At 56.5% G+C, this 19,516-nt stretch overlaps 1 protein-coding gene across 1 annotated transcript in view; it reads right to left on the bottom strand.

Moving 5' to 3' along the window:
* Positions 1–2,495: 2,495 nt before the first annotated feature.
* The window catches only part of SLC9A1 (solute carrier family 9 member A1), a 36,292-nt gene continuing 19,271 nt past the window's right edge, over positions 2,496–19,516 (bottom strand). Inside the window, exons 2-12 of the mRNA XM_009557562.2 lie at positions 11,493–11,953; positions 9,472–9,722; positions 8,759–8,976; positions 8,177–8,379; positions 7,847–7,936; positions 7,378–7,448; positions 6,734–6,907; positions 6,472–6,586; positions 5,983–6,084; positions 5,558–5,630; positions 2,496–4,344 (exon numbers count right to left, since the gene is read on the bottom strand). Of these exons, the coding sequence (XP_009555857.2) occupies positions 4,022–4,344; positions 5,558–5,630; positions 5,983–6,084; positions 6,472–6,586; positions 6,734–6,907; positions 7,378–7,448; positions 7,847–7,936; positions 8,177–8,379; positions 8,759–8,976; positions 9,472–9,722; positions 11,493–11,953 (2,081 nt within the window). The 3' untranslated portion in view covers positions 2,496–4,021. The remainder of the gene's footprint in view (positions 4,345–5,557; positions 5,631–5,982; positions 6,085–6,471; positions 6,587–6,733; positions 6,908–7,377; positions 7,449–7,846; positions 7,937–8,176; positions 8,380–8,758; positions 8,977–9,471; positions 9,723–11,492; positions 11,954–19,516) is intronic.

The following is a 19,516-nucleotide window of genomic DNA, read 5'->3' on the forward strand; positions in this document are numbered from 1 at the left end:
TCACAGAATTATGGAATAGTTTGGATTGGAAGGGATCTCAAAGCCCATCGAGTTCCACCCCCTGCCATGAGCAGGGACACCTCCCACTGGATCAGGGGCTCCAAGCCCCATCCAACCTGGCCTGGAACCCCTCCAGGGATGGGGCAGCCACCACTGTTCGGGGCAACCTGGGCCAGGGCTTCCCCACCCTCATGGAAACACATTTCTCCCAAGATATCATCTCAACCTCCCCTCATTCAGCTTCAAACCATTCTCCTTCATCCTCTCCCTGCAATCGCTGACCCAGAGCCCCTCCCCAGCTTTCCCTGCTGGGAGGCTGCTGTGGCTTTAATGTGCTTTGGGAGGGAGAGAGGTGAGCTGAGGGGGGTACGGGGGGACTGCACATGGGGAAAATCCATCACCACCAGGACTGTGAGGCTGGGGGCTCACTCTGAGCCCCATCCACCCCCCAGCGTTGACGCTACGTGTGCTTTGGCAGTTGCTCAGCGGTGACAGCCCATCCCTGGAGGGATCATTAGTTGTCCCTCATTAAGAAAAGTTACTCACCCTTTTAAGACAGAAACAGGAATATCCTGGAAATGCCTCGGGTTGGCGAGTTCTTGAGTTAAAGGAATGATTGAAATCAAGAGGGCTCCGCGTGTGACGTGCGTTGGCACGTGAGGAGGGTGAGATGCTTGGGCAGCAGCCGGGACTGCGCCGTGCTCCTGCTTCCCCCTCCATCCCTGCGATGCTCCTTGGGAAGGGACTTTATACAAGGACCTATAGTGACAGGATGAGGGGGAATGGCTTTAAATTGGAAAGGGGAAGGTTTAGATGAGACATTAGGAAGAAATTCTTCGCAATGAGGGTGGGGAGGCCCTGGAACAGGTTGCCCAGAGCAGTGGTGGCTGCCCCATCCCTGGAGGGGTTCAAGGCCAGGTTGGATGGGGCTTGGAGCAACCAGATCCAGTGGGAGGTGTCCCTGCCCATGGCATGGGGTGGAACTGGATGGACTTTGAGGTCCCTTTAAGCCCAAACCATCTATGATTCTATGATGGGTGACCATCACCTGGCTTCTGGGCTGTGGCCAGAACCTCTCGCTGCTCCCACTGTTTGGGATGGGATGGCAAAGCGGCTGCTCTCCTCCAGTGAGCACGGAGCCAAGGCTTGTCGTTCTCCATTCCTACCAAACCCAAGGTCCCTTCCATCAGCACCAACCCCCCAAGGGATGAGGCGCCCTAAACTCCACGCAGGGTGCAAGGATGGCACCCACCAAAACATCATCACCATGAGCTCCACGGCATTGCCTGCCCCACATCCTGCCCAGGGACCCCTCAGCAAGGGGGGAGCCCCGGGGGTGCGGTAGCCAGGCTAAATCCCAGCCTGGGGCCACGGGGGACCCTGAGCTTCAGGTATTTTGAGCACATGAGCAACGCCAGCGATTATGCGCTCGCTGGATGGCGAGAGGGTGAGTCAAGTCCTCCTCGAATCAGGGCTTTAATTTGCAGCGATGAAACACGCTCCCATTGCAACTGCCCAAAAGTGAGGAGCTCCAGCCGCCCCGGGGCACCCATGACCCTGGGGGGGCTCCTCAAGAGGGGGGAAGGAACAAGCGTTGCTTGGGTTGGGAATGTCTTTCCTGGGGGATTTGGGAGTTAGGGTGCAGCCCCTCAACCAGGCACTACCTTGAGTTTCTTCCCTCTCTCTGGTCATGGGGCGCTGGTGGGAATCATCTCGTCCCTAAGGGTTTGGCTTCCTGAGGAGAAAAAAAATCATAGGGCACAAGTGTCTGTGAGCTCCATCCCTTGGGAATGGAGCAATCGGCCCCCTGAAATCCTGCTGGAGTGCAGGCAGAGACCCAGGACAGGCAGGTGGTGGTTTCTTCCATCGCAGGGACAACATCTCCATTCCTGGAAACATTGCAGATCAGGTTGGATGGGGCTCTGAGCAACCTGGTAGAGTTGAAGATGTCCCTGCCCATGGCAGGGGGCTGGATTGGGTGGGCTTTAAAGTCCTTTCCATCCCAAAGCATCCTATGATTTGGTGATTCTAGGACAACGCACCCGGTTCTGGGTGGGCAGAGCTGCCCTGGACACCCAGTTGGCACCTCAAGGCCATGATGCTCTCTCACCTCAAGGCCATGATGCTCTCTCACCTCAAGACCATCCACATGTGCCTTTTGCCTTCTTCCCCTTGGGAAGTGAGAATCCCAGCCCTTCCCCTCCCAACACACGTTCCCTCCCAACACACGTTCATGGTGGTGCAGCCCCGGCGAGGGATGGGGAACCCCAGGGCTGCAGAGCCTCCGTCTTTGCCAAAGCCGGGAATGGCTTAAGAACTGCCCCACAGCACCCCCCCAAGCTGGAGCCCCCACCTCCCAGAGCCACCACGGGACAGCAAGCGACAAACACCCTCCACCTCAGCAGCGATGCAGACAAGATCTCGCAACCACCTCATTCATCTGGGATGGCCAGGACCCTGCATCAGGAGCCCAAACAGGTGGAGAAACCCCCATCAAAAATTAACATTAATTTATTAGAATATTCATGATAAAAACCAAGATTCTCTTTACACGTGTGGGTTTGTTGTCTTTTTTTTTTTTTTCTCCTTTTTATACAAGAGAATTCTCATTGCTGTTTTCCTCCTGGAGACGGAGCAGGGCAGGCAGGCAGGTGCAGGTAGCGATGGGGGCTCTTGCCCTGGTGTGACGAAGCTGCGCGGATGCCGGTCCCCTGGGTCCCCATTGGGACACGGAGTGGGTAGACGTGTAGGGCGGGTGCCCAAGGCAGCGGGGCAGAGACGGCGTGGGGCAAGGCACGGCATGGAGACGGGGACGACGGGCACCCTGCGGCGTGGGAGAGGCAGCGCCCATGGCGAAGGGTGGCACACGGTGGGAGCCGAGCGGCATTTGGGGGACAAAGTGACACGCTTGAGCATGATGCGGGACATCCCTGAGCCCGGGGAGGGCTATAAGCCACCTCAACACCCAGCTCCATCCCAACGAAACCTTGGGGAAAGATACATACTTCCAAGCTCAGGACTCGCTGATACACCCAGCTGTCCCCATCCTGCCAACCTCCTGTCCCCAACGCGTCCCCACGCAGGGCAAGCTCGCTCCCAGCTCTTCCTGAGCTCCTCTTGGTTGCAAGGAGAGAAAAACAACCCCCTGCACACCCCATCCTTGTGCCCAGGGAGTCCGGACGCCGTCTTTGGTTAAGGAGCAGCCGGTGCTGCTGCCGCGCTGCCAGGCAGGCACAGGGTGAGGGGTCGAGGCTGGCCGAGGGTCCCCGCGGCGATGGGGGACAGGTAGCAGTTCCAGGAGAAACAGAGAGGCCCAGGTTCGCGGGGGGCCGCTCAAAGCGAGGGGGGACCCAGCTCCCCCCTTGCATGGCTATAGGATATTTATTTAACAAGACCTGGCGTGAAATGTGCGGCCGGAGAAGAGGTCACCGCAGGGGAACGGCCGAGGCAGGGAGCAGCGGCACGAGCGCAGCGTCCCTGCGGTGAGGTGGTGGCTGTGCCAACCCCGGCACAGAGCCTGGCTCCTGTTTTCACATCCCTCTGCTCCAGAGCAAGGCGAGGAGGCTGGTAAAACGCAAGCTGAGGAGCGGAGAAGCTGTGCCTTTGGGGGCAGCCTCCACGGTTGCCCCCAGCTCCTTGGCCAAAGCCCATGCTGCGCTGGCCACAGCCGCCCCGAGGAGCCGCTCACAGGTCCTGAGTGGGTGGGCAGCCTCCGGAAAAGCCCCCGCTGGGGCTGCGAGGCACCCACAAATCCCAGAGCTGGGCGGTAAATCGTCTGTCACCCCCAGGTTAACGACGTTTCGAAAAGCCTGGTGCATCCCGAGGCTCCTTCTCCGCTCCTCGGGACCAGCCCAGGGCTTGCTGGGCAGAGCTGTCCTGGCAATCCCAGTCCATCCAGGATGGTCTCCCCTTCCCGAACCCGGTGTGTAGTGACAGAGGAAACCAAAAGGGAGAGCAAGGAAAGAAGAACAAATGAAGAGAAAGAGAAATTGTATGGAGCATGGCGTGAGGCTTCGTGCTGCTATTGCCCCTTGGGGATGAAGGGTTCCCCTTCCTCCGGCTCCGGCCGAGGACCCGGGTCGCTCAGACACCGCAGCATCCGTTGGTTGCTGGAGCTGTCACTGGTCCCTGGGGTGAAGACGTCATCGGTCCCCGGGGAGGAAGGCTCCTTCACCCGCATCACCAGCCCCTCCTCGTCCTCCTCGGGCGATGGTGGGAGGCCGCCACAGCCCTTGGGCTCCTCGTTCATCAGGTCCACAGACTCCGGGGACTGCGGGGAGGCTGGGTCGATGGTGATGATGGGTAGGTTCTCCGAGTCCGTCTTGGGTTCGTAGGCCAGAGGGTCTGGGGGGACAGAGAGCGGTCAGCAAGGGTCTCATGAACAAACTGGGTCAGAATAACCTGGGGGAAAGGGGTGTCAGGGACCCCCCGCTAATGCATCCCTGATGTTTGGGGCTGGGACACCAAGGCTGCCTCTCTAATTTCTGTGTTTAATTCCTTTCTCTGATTTCCTCATCCAATCTGGAGCTGCTCCAGGAAGCCCAGCCCTGTTTCCCAGGACTGTGCTCTTCGCAAGGGCTGAAGCTGCCCTCTGCCGATGAAACACCGGCTCAGCAAGAGCTGGCAGCAGCCTCACACCCTGTCACAGTGTCCCCAAGGCAGGAGGGGACACCCAGGAGAGCAGGAACCAAAGGAGGCAAAGCAAATGCTGCTGGAGAAGCCAGGAGTCAAGGGGGAGATCTCGGGATGAGCAGGGCAGGGAGAGGCATGGCCAGAAAGGTAATCCTCAACGTAAGAAGGAATTGGAATGGGTCTAGAGGCGGCTACAAAGATGATCCGAGGGCTGGAGCACCTCTCATACCAGGACAGGCTGAGAGAGTTGGGGTTGTTGAGCCTGGAGAAGAGAAGGGTTCAAGGAGATCTTATAGTGACCTTCCAGTACCTGAAGGGGCTCCAGGAAAGCTGGAGAGGGGCTGTTCACAAAGGCTGTGGGGATAGGACGAGAGGCAATGGGTATAAACTGGAGAGGGGCAGATTTAGACTGCACATTAGGAGGAATTTCTTCACCGTGAGGGTGATGAGACACTGGAACAGGTTGTCCAGGGAAGGTATGGCTGCCCCATCCCTGGAGGTGTTCAAGGCCAGGTTGGATGGGCCTTGAGCCCCTGATCCAGTGGGAGGTGTCCCTGCCCATGGCAGAGGGGTTGGAACTGGATGATCTTTAAGGTCCCTTCCAACCCAAACTATTCTAACTATTCTCTGAAACGAGGCTGCATGGATGGGGTGAGCTGAGCTCTGGAGAGATTCACCAAGCGGCCAAGCTGCCTTCCCAGTGGGAATCGTGCTGATTCTCAGACAGCTCAGGATGAACCCACCCGGGCTGCACACAGCAGAGCTCGGGCTTGAGAACAGCAAACCCCCGGGGCTTGGCTGCGTTGCACGCAGGGGAGCAGGACAGGACAATCAAGGCTGCAGGACAACACAACCTCCGAGTGCCTCAGCACCAAAGTGTTGGCGATGCCCAGCGAGACACCAGCAACTGCGTTCCCAAACCTACCTGAGCCGATGCGAGCCCGGCACATGGTAGGTGAATCGAGCTTGTGAGCCGGCACTGTCAGGTAGTTGTTCATCTGGAATGAGAGCACAGAGACCGTCTCCATTGGAGTGGCCAGGATAAAGAGGGAAGGGGAGGCAGGGAATTGACCCAAGGCCACGGGGATGGGTAAGAAGCAGCGGGAGGATGCAGAGGATGTGTGCATGCATCCTCCCAGCCAAGCTGCAAGGACTTGCTTGGAGCCCGTCTTTGCGCTGGGGTGACCAGAGGGCAGGAACCCTTAAGGCTTGAGGTCTCCCATTGAGATATGAACCTCAGCCCCTTCCCACACAGGACACTGATGTCCTTCCCAGGCTGGGAAAGTCCACTCAGCCCCCTCCTCCTCCCCAGCACGCGGCAGCATCCCTGCTCCAGCACCCCCTTGACACCTTCTGTTTCAGCTGCCGGGCCTTCTGCCTCCGCAGGAGCATCTGGTTCCAGGCTTCTTCGTAGGGGTCGGCCACGAGCGTGTGCCGGTTGTAGGATCGCAACTGGGAAAAGACCCCAAGAAAAGGAGATACGTTAAATAACACCACACAGAAAGGCAGAGGAAGGTCATGGCTCTGTTTCCTTTGGAGATGGATGAAACAGCCACCAGTGGGCAGAGCACATCCAGGCAAGCTGGTGGCTCAACCTTTGTGTGCTACCATGAGATGCCTGATCTGGTCCCACGCTCAGCCACTGACAGAGCCAGTCTCCCTCTCAGGTCTGTCCCAGGAGGAAAAGCCTCCTTGGAACGGGGAGCCAGACCAGGAACACAAGTGGCTGCAGAGACGCCGGGGATGAAGGGCTCAGCTTGCCCTGAGGGCTCCTGGTTGGAAGTGGTCCTGACCACGTCCAGAGAAGCAAAGCGAACACAGAGCCAGGAGACACCTTACCCTCTGCCTAGTCTTCTGCAGGTTGTTGCGAAGGATTTTGCGGATCTCCTCCTCCTTGTCCTTGGACAGGGCTGGAAGGATGCGCTCCACGGGGAGGGTCTTGGGGTTGATGTTCCTATGTGGACAGACAGGACTCAGAGTGACACTGCGATGGCCACGGCAGGACCCAACGGCTGCTTGTCCTGCAGCCACTAGGAGAGAGCGCTCAGGCTACGCCAGGGTTGTGTTGGAGGCACAGGGTAACCAAGGCTGGGCAACTCACTGGATAGAGACGGTGGAGACAGCAGAGGGGATCTTGCCTATGCCCCCACTCTCCACCAGCTCAATCGCCTGCTTCATCTCCATCTTATGATAGAAAGCGATGAGTTGGGGCTCCTTGGATCGCTCCCCCGCAATCAGGCACTTCTTCACATACTTCTTGTTGAAGCGATTCAGCCTTCCCGAGGATGATGGAGAAAGGAGGAGCTTTTGTCAGATGTCAGATGTCAGATGTCCCCTTGCCTTGGCACCCACTCCCTGCTCCCCAGCCTTGGCCCAGGCTACGTTTAAGATGGTTCAGATCACACCAGTGCAGGTCAGGCCAGGTTTAAGACCGTTGGTGAAGGTTAGGCCAGGTTTCCCCAACTCCCTCCCGAGCCAGGCAGCCTCCAAAACACCCACAGCTTCTCACACCCACAACAGATGGTCCTGAGCTCCTGCAGGGACCGGCCACCGGCAGCTCCTACACTGCTGTGGTCACACCACAGATGGTGTGGTGAGACCGTCTTCCACCCAACCCAGGGCTGCAATTCATCGAAGGGAGTGAATATGGATAGAGTACCCCGGGAAAAACCAGCACAAGGCTGGAAAGCTGCCAGGTTGTGATTCAAACTCTCCCCCATGGAGTCACCAAACCTCCACACTCACTTGTCCTTCCAGTGGTGATGCCCGTAGTGACCACAGATATCCTCGATCCCCGTCAGAAGGTGATCCAAGAACTGGAAGGGAACGTCTGAGGTGTAGGCACCTCACAGAGCTGTTGCCCACCCTCTCCCCACCCTGACACCCATGCTGACACGGGGTGAGGGCACTCAAGGGGTGCAAAACTAGGGCTGTGGGTCCAGGATGGGCCTCAGGAAGGCAGCACGGTCCTACGCAACCGGGCTGCTGCTCTACCAGGCATAGGGGAGGTCTGGGTCGGAGCGGGCACTGGACGACACAGATGGGGGAGAGCCTTTGCTCCGTCCCCCCTTACCTTGGGCACTGATTTAAGAGCAGCTCCCGCTCTGTAAACCCGCCTGGTTACAGCGGTGGAGGTGGTAGAAGCAGAGAGAGAAGAGGGCTAAGGCAGCGAAGAGAAGCGCGTGGGAAGGGCCGGCCAAGCGCAGGGGGTTACCTGCGTGTGGATCTCTTCATTGATGGAGCGTTTTGTCTCTTGCTTCTTCTTCACGGCCAGCAGGTCCACCAAGGGCCGGATGGTCATGCCCTAGGGAATGGAGAGGGTGGGTTGGACCTCTCCCTGAAGCACACTGGTGGGACTAGGATGGGTTCAGCACAGCCAAACCGCAAGGCTTAGCCGCCTTGAGGTCTTTTGGGGAAGGGGACAGTGACAGGGTCAGGGATGGAGGCTGGGGACGTGCTCCTCACTCTCCGCACACACACGAGGCTCACTGAATAACCCCCTTTCCCTCTGAAATCACACTGTGACCACTCGCGTGCCACCAACCTGCACGAAGACTGTGAAGAAGATGACTGTGATGATGGCCGTGAGGAACATGTCCCTCATGCCAAAGTGCTTATAGTCCAGGAGGTAACAGAGGGAGAAGGCGATGGCTCCTCGCAGACCCCCGTAGGCAATGATGAACTGGTCCTTCGGTGTCAGCTTCACAATTCGGAACTTGTTGATGAACCAGGTGAGAACCAGGACACCTGGGGGAGCGGGGCAGGGCCTCGTGTGAGAGGACAGTGATGGATGCCCTCCAGCCCTAAAGAGGAACCCTCCCCAGAAGCCCAGCTTGCAGCCCAGCACCGTGTCACTTCCTCGGGGCCATGGGCGCAGGTGGGTGCTGTCCTGCTCGCTCATCCCAACACCCTTCACCAGCTTCAACCTCGTATGTAGCACAAACTTGGTCTCAACCGCATCTCCCCACAAAGCCAACCATGAGGAAGGCTGATCCTTCACAGTAGAGTGGTGCCACCCAGTGAACTCCAGTCTCCCCATCAATGCAAACTTGAGCCTCGTGGTCCTGCGAGTCACCCATCGCCCAGGACTGTCTCCAAGAACTTCCCCACCACACTGACACCTCACCTAGAACTCTTGCGATGAGGCAGAAGAGCAGCGTGCTGATGACAAAGGTCCAGTTCCAGTAGTGGTGGCCAGCCACGGTGGAGACACCCAGGAAGATGAAGATGAGGGTTTCACTTACGCTGCTCCACATCTTGAGGAAATACTTGATGGTGGTGTGGGACTTGTGGGAGATGTTGGCTTCTACATAGGGCCGCATGACCACGCCAGAGGCGATGAGCCTAGGGGTAAGATAAGGGCACTCAGCAGCCATGGGGACACGGGGACAGTCCCAGCCCTTGGACCTGCAGCAGTGTTTTGTGATCTTATACCAAACCCCAGAGCAGGACAGGGCTGGTGAGACACCAGCAATTATTCAGGGCCTCCAGAGAAGGCACCACAAGGTTCCTCCTTCCCTCTGACAGCGTAGGAATGAGGATCGAAGCCAGGCAGCACAAAATCAGGTCACCTTGAGTGCTCTGCAGGGCTTACCCGCTACCGTGAGCCCAGGAAAATGGGCAATGAGCTACCAGCGCCCCAGGATCTGTGGGACAACTCAAGAGAGCCATGTTCCTCATCTGCCTTCCTGCGTATCCCAGCCCAAACACACCTCTGGCACTCACTGGGCATGTACTGGCCATACTGGGACAGCCAGAGGGCTGTGGTTACATCAGAGTAAACCCACCAAATGGTCCCGGGGACCAGAGGGCATCTCATCCCACCCGTGCCCAACTCACGCCATGATGCCGGAGAGGTGGAAGAGCTCTGCAGAGAGATATGCCATGTAGCTGTAGAGGAAGACGAAGAGGGGCTCGATGACTCGGATGTGGGAGGTGAAGCGGGATGTGAAGGCAGTGATCACCCCGTAAATGACGCCCACGAAGACACCGCCCAGCGATACCACGAAGAAGCTGAGGAAGCCGAGGATGATATCGATAATGGTCACCTGCTCGAAGGTGGCAAACTCCTCGAAGAGGTGGTAGAGGACCTGAGAGGGAGAAGGGAGAGGGGTTCAAACTGCCTTGCTGGCAAGACTCGGAAGAGACTTGCATGGAGGAGACCTGTCCCATCCCTGGAGGTGTTCAAGGCCAGGTTGGATGGGCCTTGGGCAGCCTGATCCAGTGGGAGGTGTCCCTGCCCATGGCAGGGGGGTTGGAACTGGATGATCTTTAAGGTGTCTTCCAACACAAACCATTCTAAGATTCTACGGGGACCATCCTGGGGGATGCAAAGCAGCAAAGGGACCCAGGCAGGCACCCAGCACAGCACACAAGATGAGATACACCAGCGCTTGGTGACCCTGAGCTGGGTCTTCTGCTTGACCAACCCTCATGCCCAAAAAAACCTCATGGTGCTTTGCTGTGTGAGACAAAGACCCCCGAGGACATGTCCTCTGTGGCTCACACGGACATGGTGCCACCAGAGACGTGCCGGAGAGAGCTCTGCTCTTCAACACAGCCCCAACTGCTGTCCTAAGAGGGACTTCAGTCAAGGTCTGAACCAGCCAGAGACTGTGTCTCAATGAGGAGGTCAGGACAGCTTCAAGCTGGAAGACACTTGACAACTGCATAGAGAGAAAAGCCAACATCTGCCCTGCTCAGCCCTTGGAATCCTGAATACAGCTTTGAGGAGCTCACCCTGCGCTGCATCGCCTTCTCCCACCTCCAGACACGTTTACTGGAAAGATTTTAAAGCAGAAACCGATGGGGGAGTGTCAGGATGGGAAATGGGCTTCAGGACATCAGGGCAGCGCTTGTGAGCGGTGGGACGTTGAGGTGCCAGCTCCTGTCTCCCAGGGCTGGGTCCTGGGACATGGGCAGGGACAGATGTGACAGCAGAAGGCAAAAGCATTTGCCAGCGATGGGAGCAGAGACGCAGACCCTGCAGGCACAGCCCCTCTGCTCAAAAGAGAGGAGAAACGCCTGGGAAAAGCCCTGAGGTGGAGGAGCACGTTCCTCATCAGCCTTTGGGGTGCAGTGAGCGACCAGCTCCGAAGCGGACAGCTGGGATATGGGAGAGGAGCCAGGAAAAAAAAAACCAGTGGGTTAGATGTAAACGTAGAGGTCAGCTCTGCAGAGACGAGGACACGGCGCTGACTGCCAAGCCAGCATCTGGCCACAGATGTCCTTCAGAAACAGCTCGGCTCCAGAGCAGGGGGGTCTGGACCTCCCAAAGGTGCTGCTCAAAGATTGGGGCTGAGGGGTGGCTGAGATGTAGCCCCCACGGCTCTCCCTTTGCCACAGCTGTCCTGTCCTCCCGCTTCCTCGGTGCTACAGCTGGAGGACAGCAAGGAGATGGGAGAAGGAAGGAGATGAGAGGGAGCAGCAGCTCCACTGCCACGTTCCTGCTCACGTTCCCTGCGAGGACAGGCACCAGCACGGCAGCAGGCAGCAATTCCACCCAGGAGAGCAGATTCCCAGGAGACCAAAGCGCTGGGTACAGTCTTGCTCTTCACCAAGAGGTGGCAGCTGGCTGGACACATGCTCTCAACCTCCCCAAACGGCCAAGTAAAACGCTTCACCTTAACCCATCACTGCAGTGTTTTAAGCCACTATATTTAGCTTTGCACCTGGAAAAGGTTAGGAGAAGCGGAGCTGCCGCAGCTCAGCTGGAAGGAGGCACCTGGCAGCCTGCAACCATCCAATCTATGGTCCAACCTGCAGGGCTTGACCAAGACCTACCAACCATGGTGCTACCACCCAGAGATGCTCCACCAAAGGGAACCCCATCCCCTTGCCGATCCCCCTCATCCACTTACGACCGTCACGGCGTCATTCAGAAGGGACTCTCCGAAGACCAAGATGTGGAGCAGCTCGTTGATGTGGATCTCCTCAAAGACAGCCAACACGGCCACCGGGTCCACGGCTGAGATGATGCTGCCGAAGAGCAGGTTGGCCAGGAGGCCGATGTGGTTCAGACCAGGGCCACCGAGCTGGCACACGGCGTACATCAGGCCACCCAAGAAGAAGGCATTCCAGAGCGTCCCCACCACGGCGAAGATGAGGATGGTGCCCAGGTTCTCGGTGAATTGGCGCAAAGGGAGGAAATAGCCAGCATCCAAGATGATGGGTGGGAGGAGGAAGAGGAAGAAAATGTCCGACTTGAGGATGGGGGGCTTTTCACCCACCCCTTTGATGAGCCCCCCAACCAAAAGGCCCACCACGATGAGCAGGCAGCTCTCGGGAACAATGTTGGATACTGAAGGGATCACATGGAAGCCTGGAAAGGAGGAAGAGAGAGCAAAAACACACGTTGGCTACGTGGCTGGATGATGGTGTCTGCAGGGGGACACTCCTGCGGGAGCCAGGGACCAGTTCCCAGCTCATTCTGCACCTCTCAGGATCATTTGCTCTTTGCATGCCTCAGTTTCCCCTCCTAGCCCCGTCCTTCCCCAAACTCCCACGCTGTAAATTGAGAAGCGCAGCTTCTTCAGACCCCCCAAACCCTGACATTACTCGATCCCAGGCTACAAAATACCAACGTTTCCCAGTTCACCAGGAGCAGCAGCCCCTCTGGACGCCTCCGCGGTCTCCCAGGGGACCCCCAAACCCCCGCAGCAGCCGCCTGCGGCACAGGCAGTTCTCACAACACAAGCTGTTGCTGGCTCCAAGCTCTTCCCATCACAGCTAATTCTGGGCGCACGTAGGCACTGGCATTTACCTCCCGTCAGACGGCAACTTGCCCACCGAGCGCCGTCCCAGCCGGCGTGCCAGGCTTTGGCAGGAGGCAGCAGCACAGCGCTCATCCCCGGGTGTCCCTTACGCAGGGGACAGGGAGGGGAGCTGGTGCTCAGTGGGTTTGAGGATGGATCAGAGCTGCTCCTCAGGACATCTCGCAGCGCAGGGCTATTCTTTGGGGTGCAAGGAACTCGTCTTCTCCTTTTTCAATCCCACCGTGACCCCAAATAGAGGTCTCCGAGCCAGCTGTGACCCACTGGGATGATGCCCACCCACCCAACGCAGCCCCGGCAACGCGGGCATCTGCCTGCTGGGTCGGGCAGGCAGCACGATGCCAACTGAAGCAGCGTTTCAGCCAACGCACCGGTACCGACAGAAGGATTTTGGGTTCCCTGGATCCTCTCCCAAGCTTTATAATTATTATTTGGAAGCGCAATACGTTTGTTCCCTGGCAAGGGAAGCGGTTTGAAATAAGGAATAGTGCCTTGGCATCCCGTGGTCCTTCCGGCCGGGCGGCTGGGCCATCTGCATGTCGTTTCACAACAGATTAACCCCCCCCTTCCTAATGAGCCACCATCCTGATGATGATCAGAGCCACTCTGCGATGGCAAACCCCCTCATCCCTCTCTGCTGAGCCTGCAGGGACCACATCTGCGCCCCCATCCTTCCTCCACCTCCAGCTCTGATGGGTAAAGCAGTCGCTTCCACAATCCCTCCCTAAGGATGGGCAGCGAGTCAGCTACCGGCCACGGCCACAGAGGTCCCTGAAGGCAGGATTAGACCTCAAATCGCTACCTGAGCTACTCACTACCTGGGAAAGTTGAAGGATTTGTCAAACCCAAGGCTCCACGTGGTCCAGCTGTGCCGTTTTGGCAGCACCTGGGTGGTTCTGGCAGGTCTTGGGCGCTGGAGTGATGGGAGAAGGAGTCTGGTTTCTACCTTGGCTTTGCCATCAAGCTCTGAGCAAAGCACCACATGGACCTCGTGTTTGGGCATGAGGAGAAGCTGAGAGGAGACAGGAAACATCTGACCTTTCTCCTAATCATAGAAACATAGAATCGCTTGATTGGAAAAGACCTTTAAGATCATTGAGTCCAATCGTACCTGTCCACTACTGAACCCTGAGCACCCCATCTGTCTTTTAAATCCCTCCAGGGATGGGGACTCCACCACCTCCTCAGGCATCCTTTGCCACTGCTGAGAACCTTTTCCATGAAGAAAATTTCTCTGATGTCCAATCTGAACCTGCCCTGGTGCAACTTGAGGCCATTCCCTCTTGTCCTATCGCCTGTCACTCAGGAGAAGAGCTCAGCACCCACCGCACCACAACCTCCTTTCAGGGAGCTGTAGACAGTGATGAGGTCTCCTCTCAGCCTCCTCTTCTCCAGGCTGAACAGCCCCAGGTCCCTCAGCTGCTCCTCATAACTCTTGTTCTCCAGCCCCTTCCCCAGCTTCATTCCCTTCTCTGGATGCGCTCCAGGACCTCAATGTCCTTCTTGGAGTGAGGGGCTCAAAAATGAACGCAGGATTTGAGGTGCAGCCTCACCAACGCCGAGTCCAGGCGGATGATCCCTTCCCCGCTCCTTCTGGCCACAGTTTCTGACACAGACCAAGATGCCATCGACCTTTTTGGCCACTTGGGCCACCGCTGGCTCATGTTCAGCTGCTGTCAACCAACACCTCCAAGTCTTTCTCTGCCGGGCAGCATTTTTTTCCCCAGTGCTCTCCCACAGCACCTGCATTCAGGGACCCCCTGGGCTGGATGTGATTCCCGATTCACCCCTGTGGGTTTTTTCTTGTGTCTCCAGTCCCTCCTGGAGCTCCCAAGGCAGCCCTGGAAGAGAGCTCCCATGGGAGGGGAGGTGATAATCCCTTTTCCAAGCATAGCTCATGCAAACACCGGGAACAACCGGCCTTTCCAGCACACCGGGCAATCACCCGTCCCAGCACACACCAGCCCTGGCTGGAATAAGGTTTAAAGTCACATAAGCAGCGAGAAACTTGCAGCAAACCAGTTTTTGCTCACTAAGTATGTTGAATAAAACACAAACAGTGACAATTAAGCATCTCTTGCTTCTTCCCCACAGGCGCCAGGATCTCATTAAACTGGAACATTCGCGTGCTGATGTGAATTCAATGTTTTAGAGCCTTTTTGTAAGGCCCTAAAAATACATTCAACATGGGTTGCATGTTAATTATGCCTTTGATTTCACTGAATCTCAGCCATTTTTCACTCCCCACTTTCTCCACTCAGTATTTTTAGAGCACTCCAAAGCTCATCGGTACCAATCTGTTGCTGGGATCCTGCTGGGATCCTGCTCTGAGCGCTGGGCTTGCATCCTGCTTCGGGGTGGGGATAATTAATAGGAAGAAACGCTTTTGCCGTAGGGGTGATGCCAGGCAGGGGAGAACCGGTCTGACCCAGCTCTGTGCCTGAATTTCCCTCCTGGAGGAAGAGGGAGGCTGTAGCAGGATTCTGGGCAGTAAGCATTTTGGGCAGTGAGCATTTTGGGCAGTGAGGATTTTGGGCAGTGAGGATTCTGGGCAGTGAGGATTTTGGGCAGTGAGGATTCTGGGCAGTGAGGATGCCAGGCGATGAGGATGCCAGGCGATGAGGATACTGGGCAGTGAGGATGCTGGGTGATGAGGATGCTCGGAGACAAAGATGCTGGGCAGTGAGGATGCTGGGCTGCAAGGATGCTGGGCTGCGAGGATTCTGGGTGATGAGGATGCTCGGAGACAAAGATGCTGGGCTGCAAGGATGCTGGGCTGCAAGGATTCTAGGTGATAAGGATGCTCGGAGACAAGGATGCTGGGTGATGAGGATGCTGGGCGATGAGGATGCTCGGAGACAAAGATGCTGGGCAGTGAGGATGCTGGGCTGCAAGGATTCTAGGTGATAAGGATGCTCGGAGACAAGGATGCTGGGCGATGAGAATGCTGGGCGATAAGGATGCCAGGTGATGAGAATGCCAGGCAGTGAGGAAACCAGGTGATAAGGATGCCGGGTGATGAGGATGCTGGGTAGTGAGGATACTTGGCAATGAGGATGCCGGGCAGTCGGGATGCTGGGCAATGAGGATACTGGGCAATGAGGATGCCGGGCAATGAGGATGCCAGGTAGTGAGGATGCCGGGTGATGAGGATGCCGGGTGATGAGAACGCTGGGTGATGAGGATGCCGGGGCAGTGAGGATACTGGACAGTGAGGATGCCGGGTGATGAGGATACTGGGCAATGAGGATGTCAGGCAGTGAGGATGCCAGGCAACAAGGATGGTGGGCAGTGAGGATGCCAGGCGATGAGGATGCTGGGGGGCAAGGATGCTCAGCCACAGGCCCATCCAGGGGCAGTGGAAAGGGGAGTAAGTCTTAATAACAGCCTTAATAATAATAATAAGCCTAAATAAGCGCCAGCCTCCTGTTCCTGGCTGCTTTGGTAGGAGGTTATTTGCACACAGCCATGCCACTCGCCCACCCAGGTACCTGCTGCTTCCACCCAGGTGGCCCGGCTACAAACTAGGACTGAGCTACTGCAGCGGGTGCTGCAAATCCTCTGCCACCAGCCCAAATCTGGGACAAGCCAGAAGGTGCTGGGGGCACAGCAAGACACCCAGTGCTCCTTCATTTCCCTCTGTTAAGCAGCAAGCGCTTTTTGCCACAGCAGAAGGGCAGGAACCGGCATCTGAGGGCTCCACTTGACTCACACCAGCTGGATAGGAAGCGATTCTCTAAGCAGCAAGAAGCAACAACAGAGAAGCAGCGCCTGCCCCGTGCGTACGAGCCTCCTGGCACGCTGCTGCCAGGACACCCTGAATAAACAAGTGATGCGGGAGCAGAAGGGATGAGGCCACTCAGTGTCCAGCACATCTGCATCCGGAGGATAAGCAGGGATGCCCAGGAGCAGGCGAGCGCACAGGGCAGCTTTTCCTGCAAAGAACTAATCACCCACTGGGTTTCTGCTAGTTTTCTTGGATCCCACGAGGAGGAAAGTTTCTCGAGACCCCATTTCCCTGAGAGCAACACACGATCCCCACATCACCAGCACAGGGTGCACACAGTCACCCAAGTTTCTTCCTTTGGAAAAAGAAATCCCGTGGGAGCAGTTCGTCTATCAACAGCATCGAACACCACCGAAACTATTAAAAGCAAGAACAATTGAGTAAACATGAACCCCAAGAGCTTGAGCAAACAAGGAAAAGAAAATCCAGAAGTTAATAGTTCCTATTAAAATGGTTCCTTGTCCACATCACGCACTCCAGCTTCAGAGCAGGCGAACGCTCTGCTCTCCACCAGTGGGCAGTTCTTTCCTGGGTTACAGCAGAAAGGAGCTGGGAACTCAATTTCCACAACCTAAGCACTTGAAGGACAGGAGGAAATCGCTGTCACAGAATCATGGAATGGTTTGGGTCAGTGGCTACTAAACCATGTCCCAAAGTGCAACATCTCCAGGCTTTTTGAACCCCTCCAGGGATGGAGTCTCTCCCACCGCCCTGGGCAGCCTCTGCCAGGGCTTCACCACCCTGTCAGTAAAGAAATCTTTCCTAATGTCCAATCTAAACCTCCCCTGATGCAACTTGAGGCCATTTCCTCTTGCTATATCCCTTGTTACTTGGGAGAAGAGCCCAGCACCCACCTTGCTACAACCTCCTTTTGGATAGTTGCAGAGAGCGATGAGGTCTCCTCTCAGCCTCCTCTTCTCCACGCTAAACCCCAGGGCGCTCAACAAGCCATTTTGCAGCAAGGCAGATTATTTCCTCCCTTGGAGCATCAAGCAGGCTTGTATTTCAGAGGCTTTGGAAGCTGAACGAAGATGTTTAAGGACCTCAAGCCACCTTTGGCCTCCAGGCTTTGCAAGGACTGATCCTCACCCCAGCTAACGCGAGGGCTCCCGGTTCGGCTGCTAAAGGTTCGTCCCCCTCCTGCCAAGGGGGTTCCTTTTCCCACGGCTCTGGCTGCTGGCAGATGCATTGCCATGTAAATATTTACTCCCGACCAAACAGCTTGGGAGAGACTCCAACCTACGTGTGGTTCTTGCCTTCCTCGGCTGGAACTGGGTTACCACAGGTCTGGCGCACAGGTTGGATACCTGCCCGGCGTTACGTAAGCTCCATCCAGCAGCACTTCTTCCTTCTAATGTCTCAAACCCACCGTATCTCATCTACCTCCACCCTCAACCTCGATGGAAAGAGCCTGAAGAGACACGGAGGGAAGGAGGTGCTGGGAACCCAACCAGTCCCAGCATCCTCACCCCGGGGCAGCGCTGCTGTCAAAACCAGATGGTTTCCACACAAGCATTTGCCTGAGGTGATGCTTTTTGCTCTGCAGATAAAGTAGAGGCAGCCTCCACACCTTGAGCTTCTCACAGTGATTTGGAAAAACCTCTCTCAAGGTTAGGAGGGGATGATTTGGAGGCTCCAGTGCTGGGAACGTACTGCAAAAGAATGCAGGGAGCACCTCCCTTTGCTCAGCCCAGCCTCATCCCATGACACAAAGCCCTGAGGATCACAAGCGTTGTGTCCTACAGCATCTAAAAGGTCCTCCCCTGTCTAACGGTATTCCCCCGTCCCACCCATGCAGGATTTCTCTCCCTTTCCATCACTCTGGCTGCTGCAATACAGCTCCATATGGCACAGGACCCAAGGTCAGGCTTAGTCAGAGCTCTGGCAGCGCTCCCCTGGTTTTAAAGACCTCTCTCAAAGCAGCGCGGAAAGAACATTTTAATTAAACGCTGCAAAAGCACATTTATGATGAAAGAAAGGAGGCAAAGCCTTCATGCACTTCCCTGCTCCAGGTCAGGTCTGGGGGATGTCTACACCTCTCGCCCTGTGGGGACAGCGCTGGAGTCAGAGCTGTAACCACAGAAGCACAGAATGATTTGGGATGGAAGGAACCTCAAAGCCCGTCCAGTTCCACCCCTGCCATGGGCAGGGACACCTCCCACTGGATCAGGGGCTCCAAGCCCCATCCAACCTGGCCTGGAACCCCTCCAGGGATGGGGCAGCCACCACTGCTCTGGGTAACCTGGACCAGGGTCTCTGCACCCTCACAGCAAAACATTTCTCCCCAAGTTCTCATCTCCATCACCCCTCTTGCAGCTGAAAACCATTCCCCTCATCCTATCTCTACACTCCCTGATGAAGAGCCCCTCCCCAGCTTTCCTGGAGCCCCTTTCAGTCCTGGAAGCTGCTCTAAGGTCTTCCCAGAGCCTTCTCTTCTCCAGGCTGAAGCACCCCATGGCCCTAAGAAATAGTGGTGAGAGATAAATAAGAAATACAATGACATGGAATTTAAATCCCTCTATAAAATATATATATATATACACAGATCTACTGGTGATGCTGGAGGCAGTCTGTGCCTCGAGACAGTCTGCCAGCCCGGGGGGACCAGCACTAGAGGCTCCCAGAGCCACTGCACGCTTGTCTCCAGCCCCTGCAGATGGGATTGCCGCCAGGCATCACATCCTAGAGCTGGAGAAGGAAGGAAGGAAAGAAACAGGAAGAAGGAGGGAAGAAAACCCACTTCACACACCCAGCTTGGTCAGCTTTGAGTCAGTAAATTGGAGGAGGTGGCTGGGAGAGCTCAGCACGTTCACAGTTAAGTAGGATGTTCCTGTGACTTCACCCCAGCTTCTCAAGCGCCCACGCACACCCACCGGAGCGTTTTGGGAAAGCCAAGCTGCTTCTAGGAAGATCCCTGTTAGCTAAGAGGAGGCACAAGAAATGAGAACGGTTAGAAAAACAGCTCATCCTCGCAGGCTCCAGGAGTTTATGAGAGCGGCTGGAGGCTCCAGCAGGCAGGCGGCAGCCCCGAGAGAGAAATCACACCATTATTACCCAGGGATTAGGCAGCTTTTCCACCCCTCGGATGATTTTATTCTGAAAAGAAATAGAGGAAGGTTTAAGGCTGGATGAGGGGGAGGTGAAGTCCCCCCCGGGTGATGCTCGCTGCAGCCTCACGAGCCACGGATGCAGGGTGGGAGCCAGCGGCTGTGTGGTTTGGGTGCGGATGCAATGCTGGAAAAGCCCTGGGAGCTGGGAAGAAAGCAGTGAGGGGGAGCAGGCATGCTCAGAAGGGCTGCCCTTCTGAAGGACACTGCAGAGAGCA

This window comes from Cuculus canorus, chromosome 22 (assembly GCF_017976375.1).
Source record: "Cuculus canorus isolate bCucCan1 chromosome 22, bCucCan1.pri, whole genome shotgun sequence".
NCBI lineage: Eukaryota > Metazoa > Chordata > Aves > Cuculiformes > Cuculidae > Cuculus > Cuculus canorus.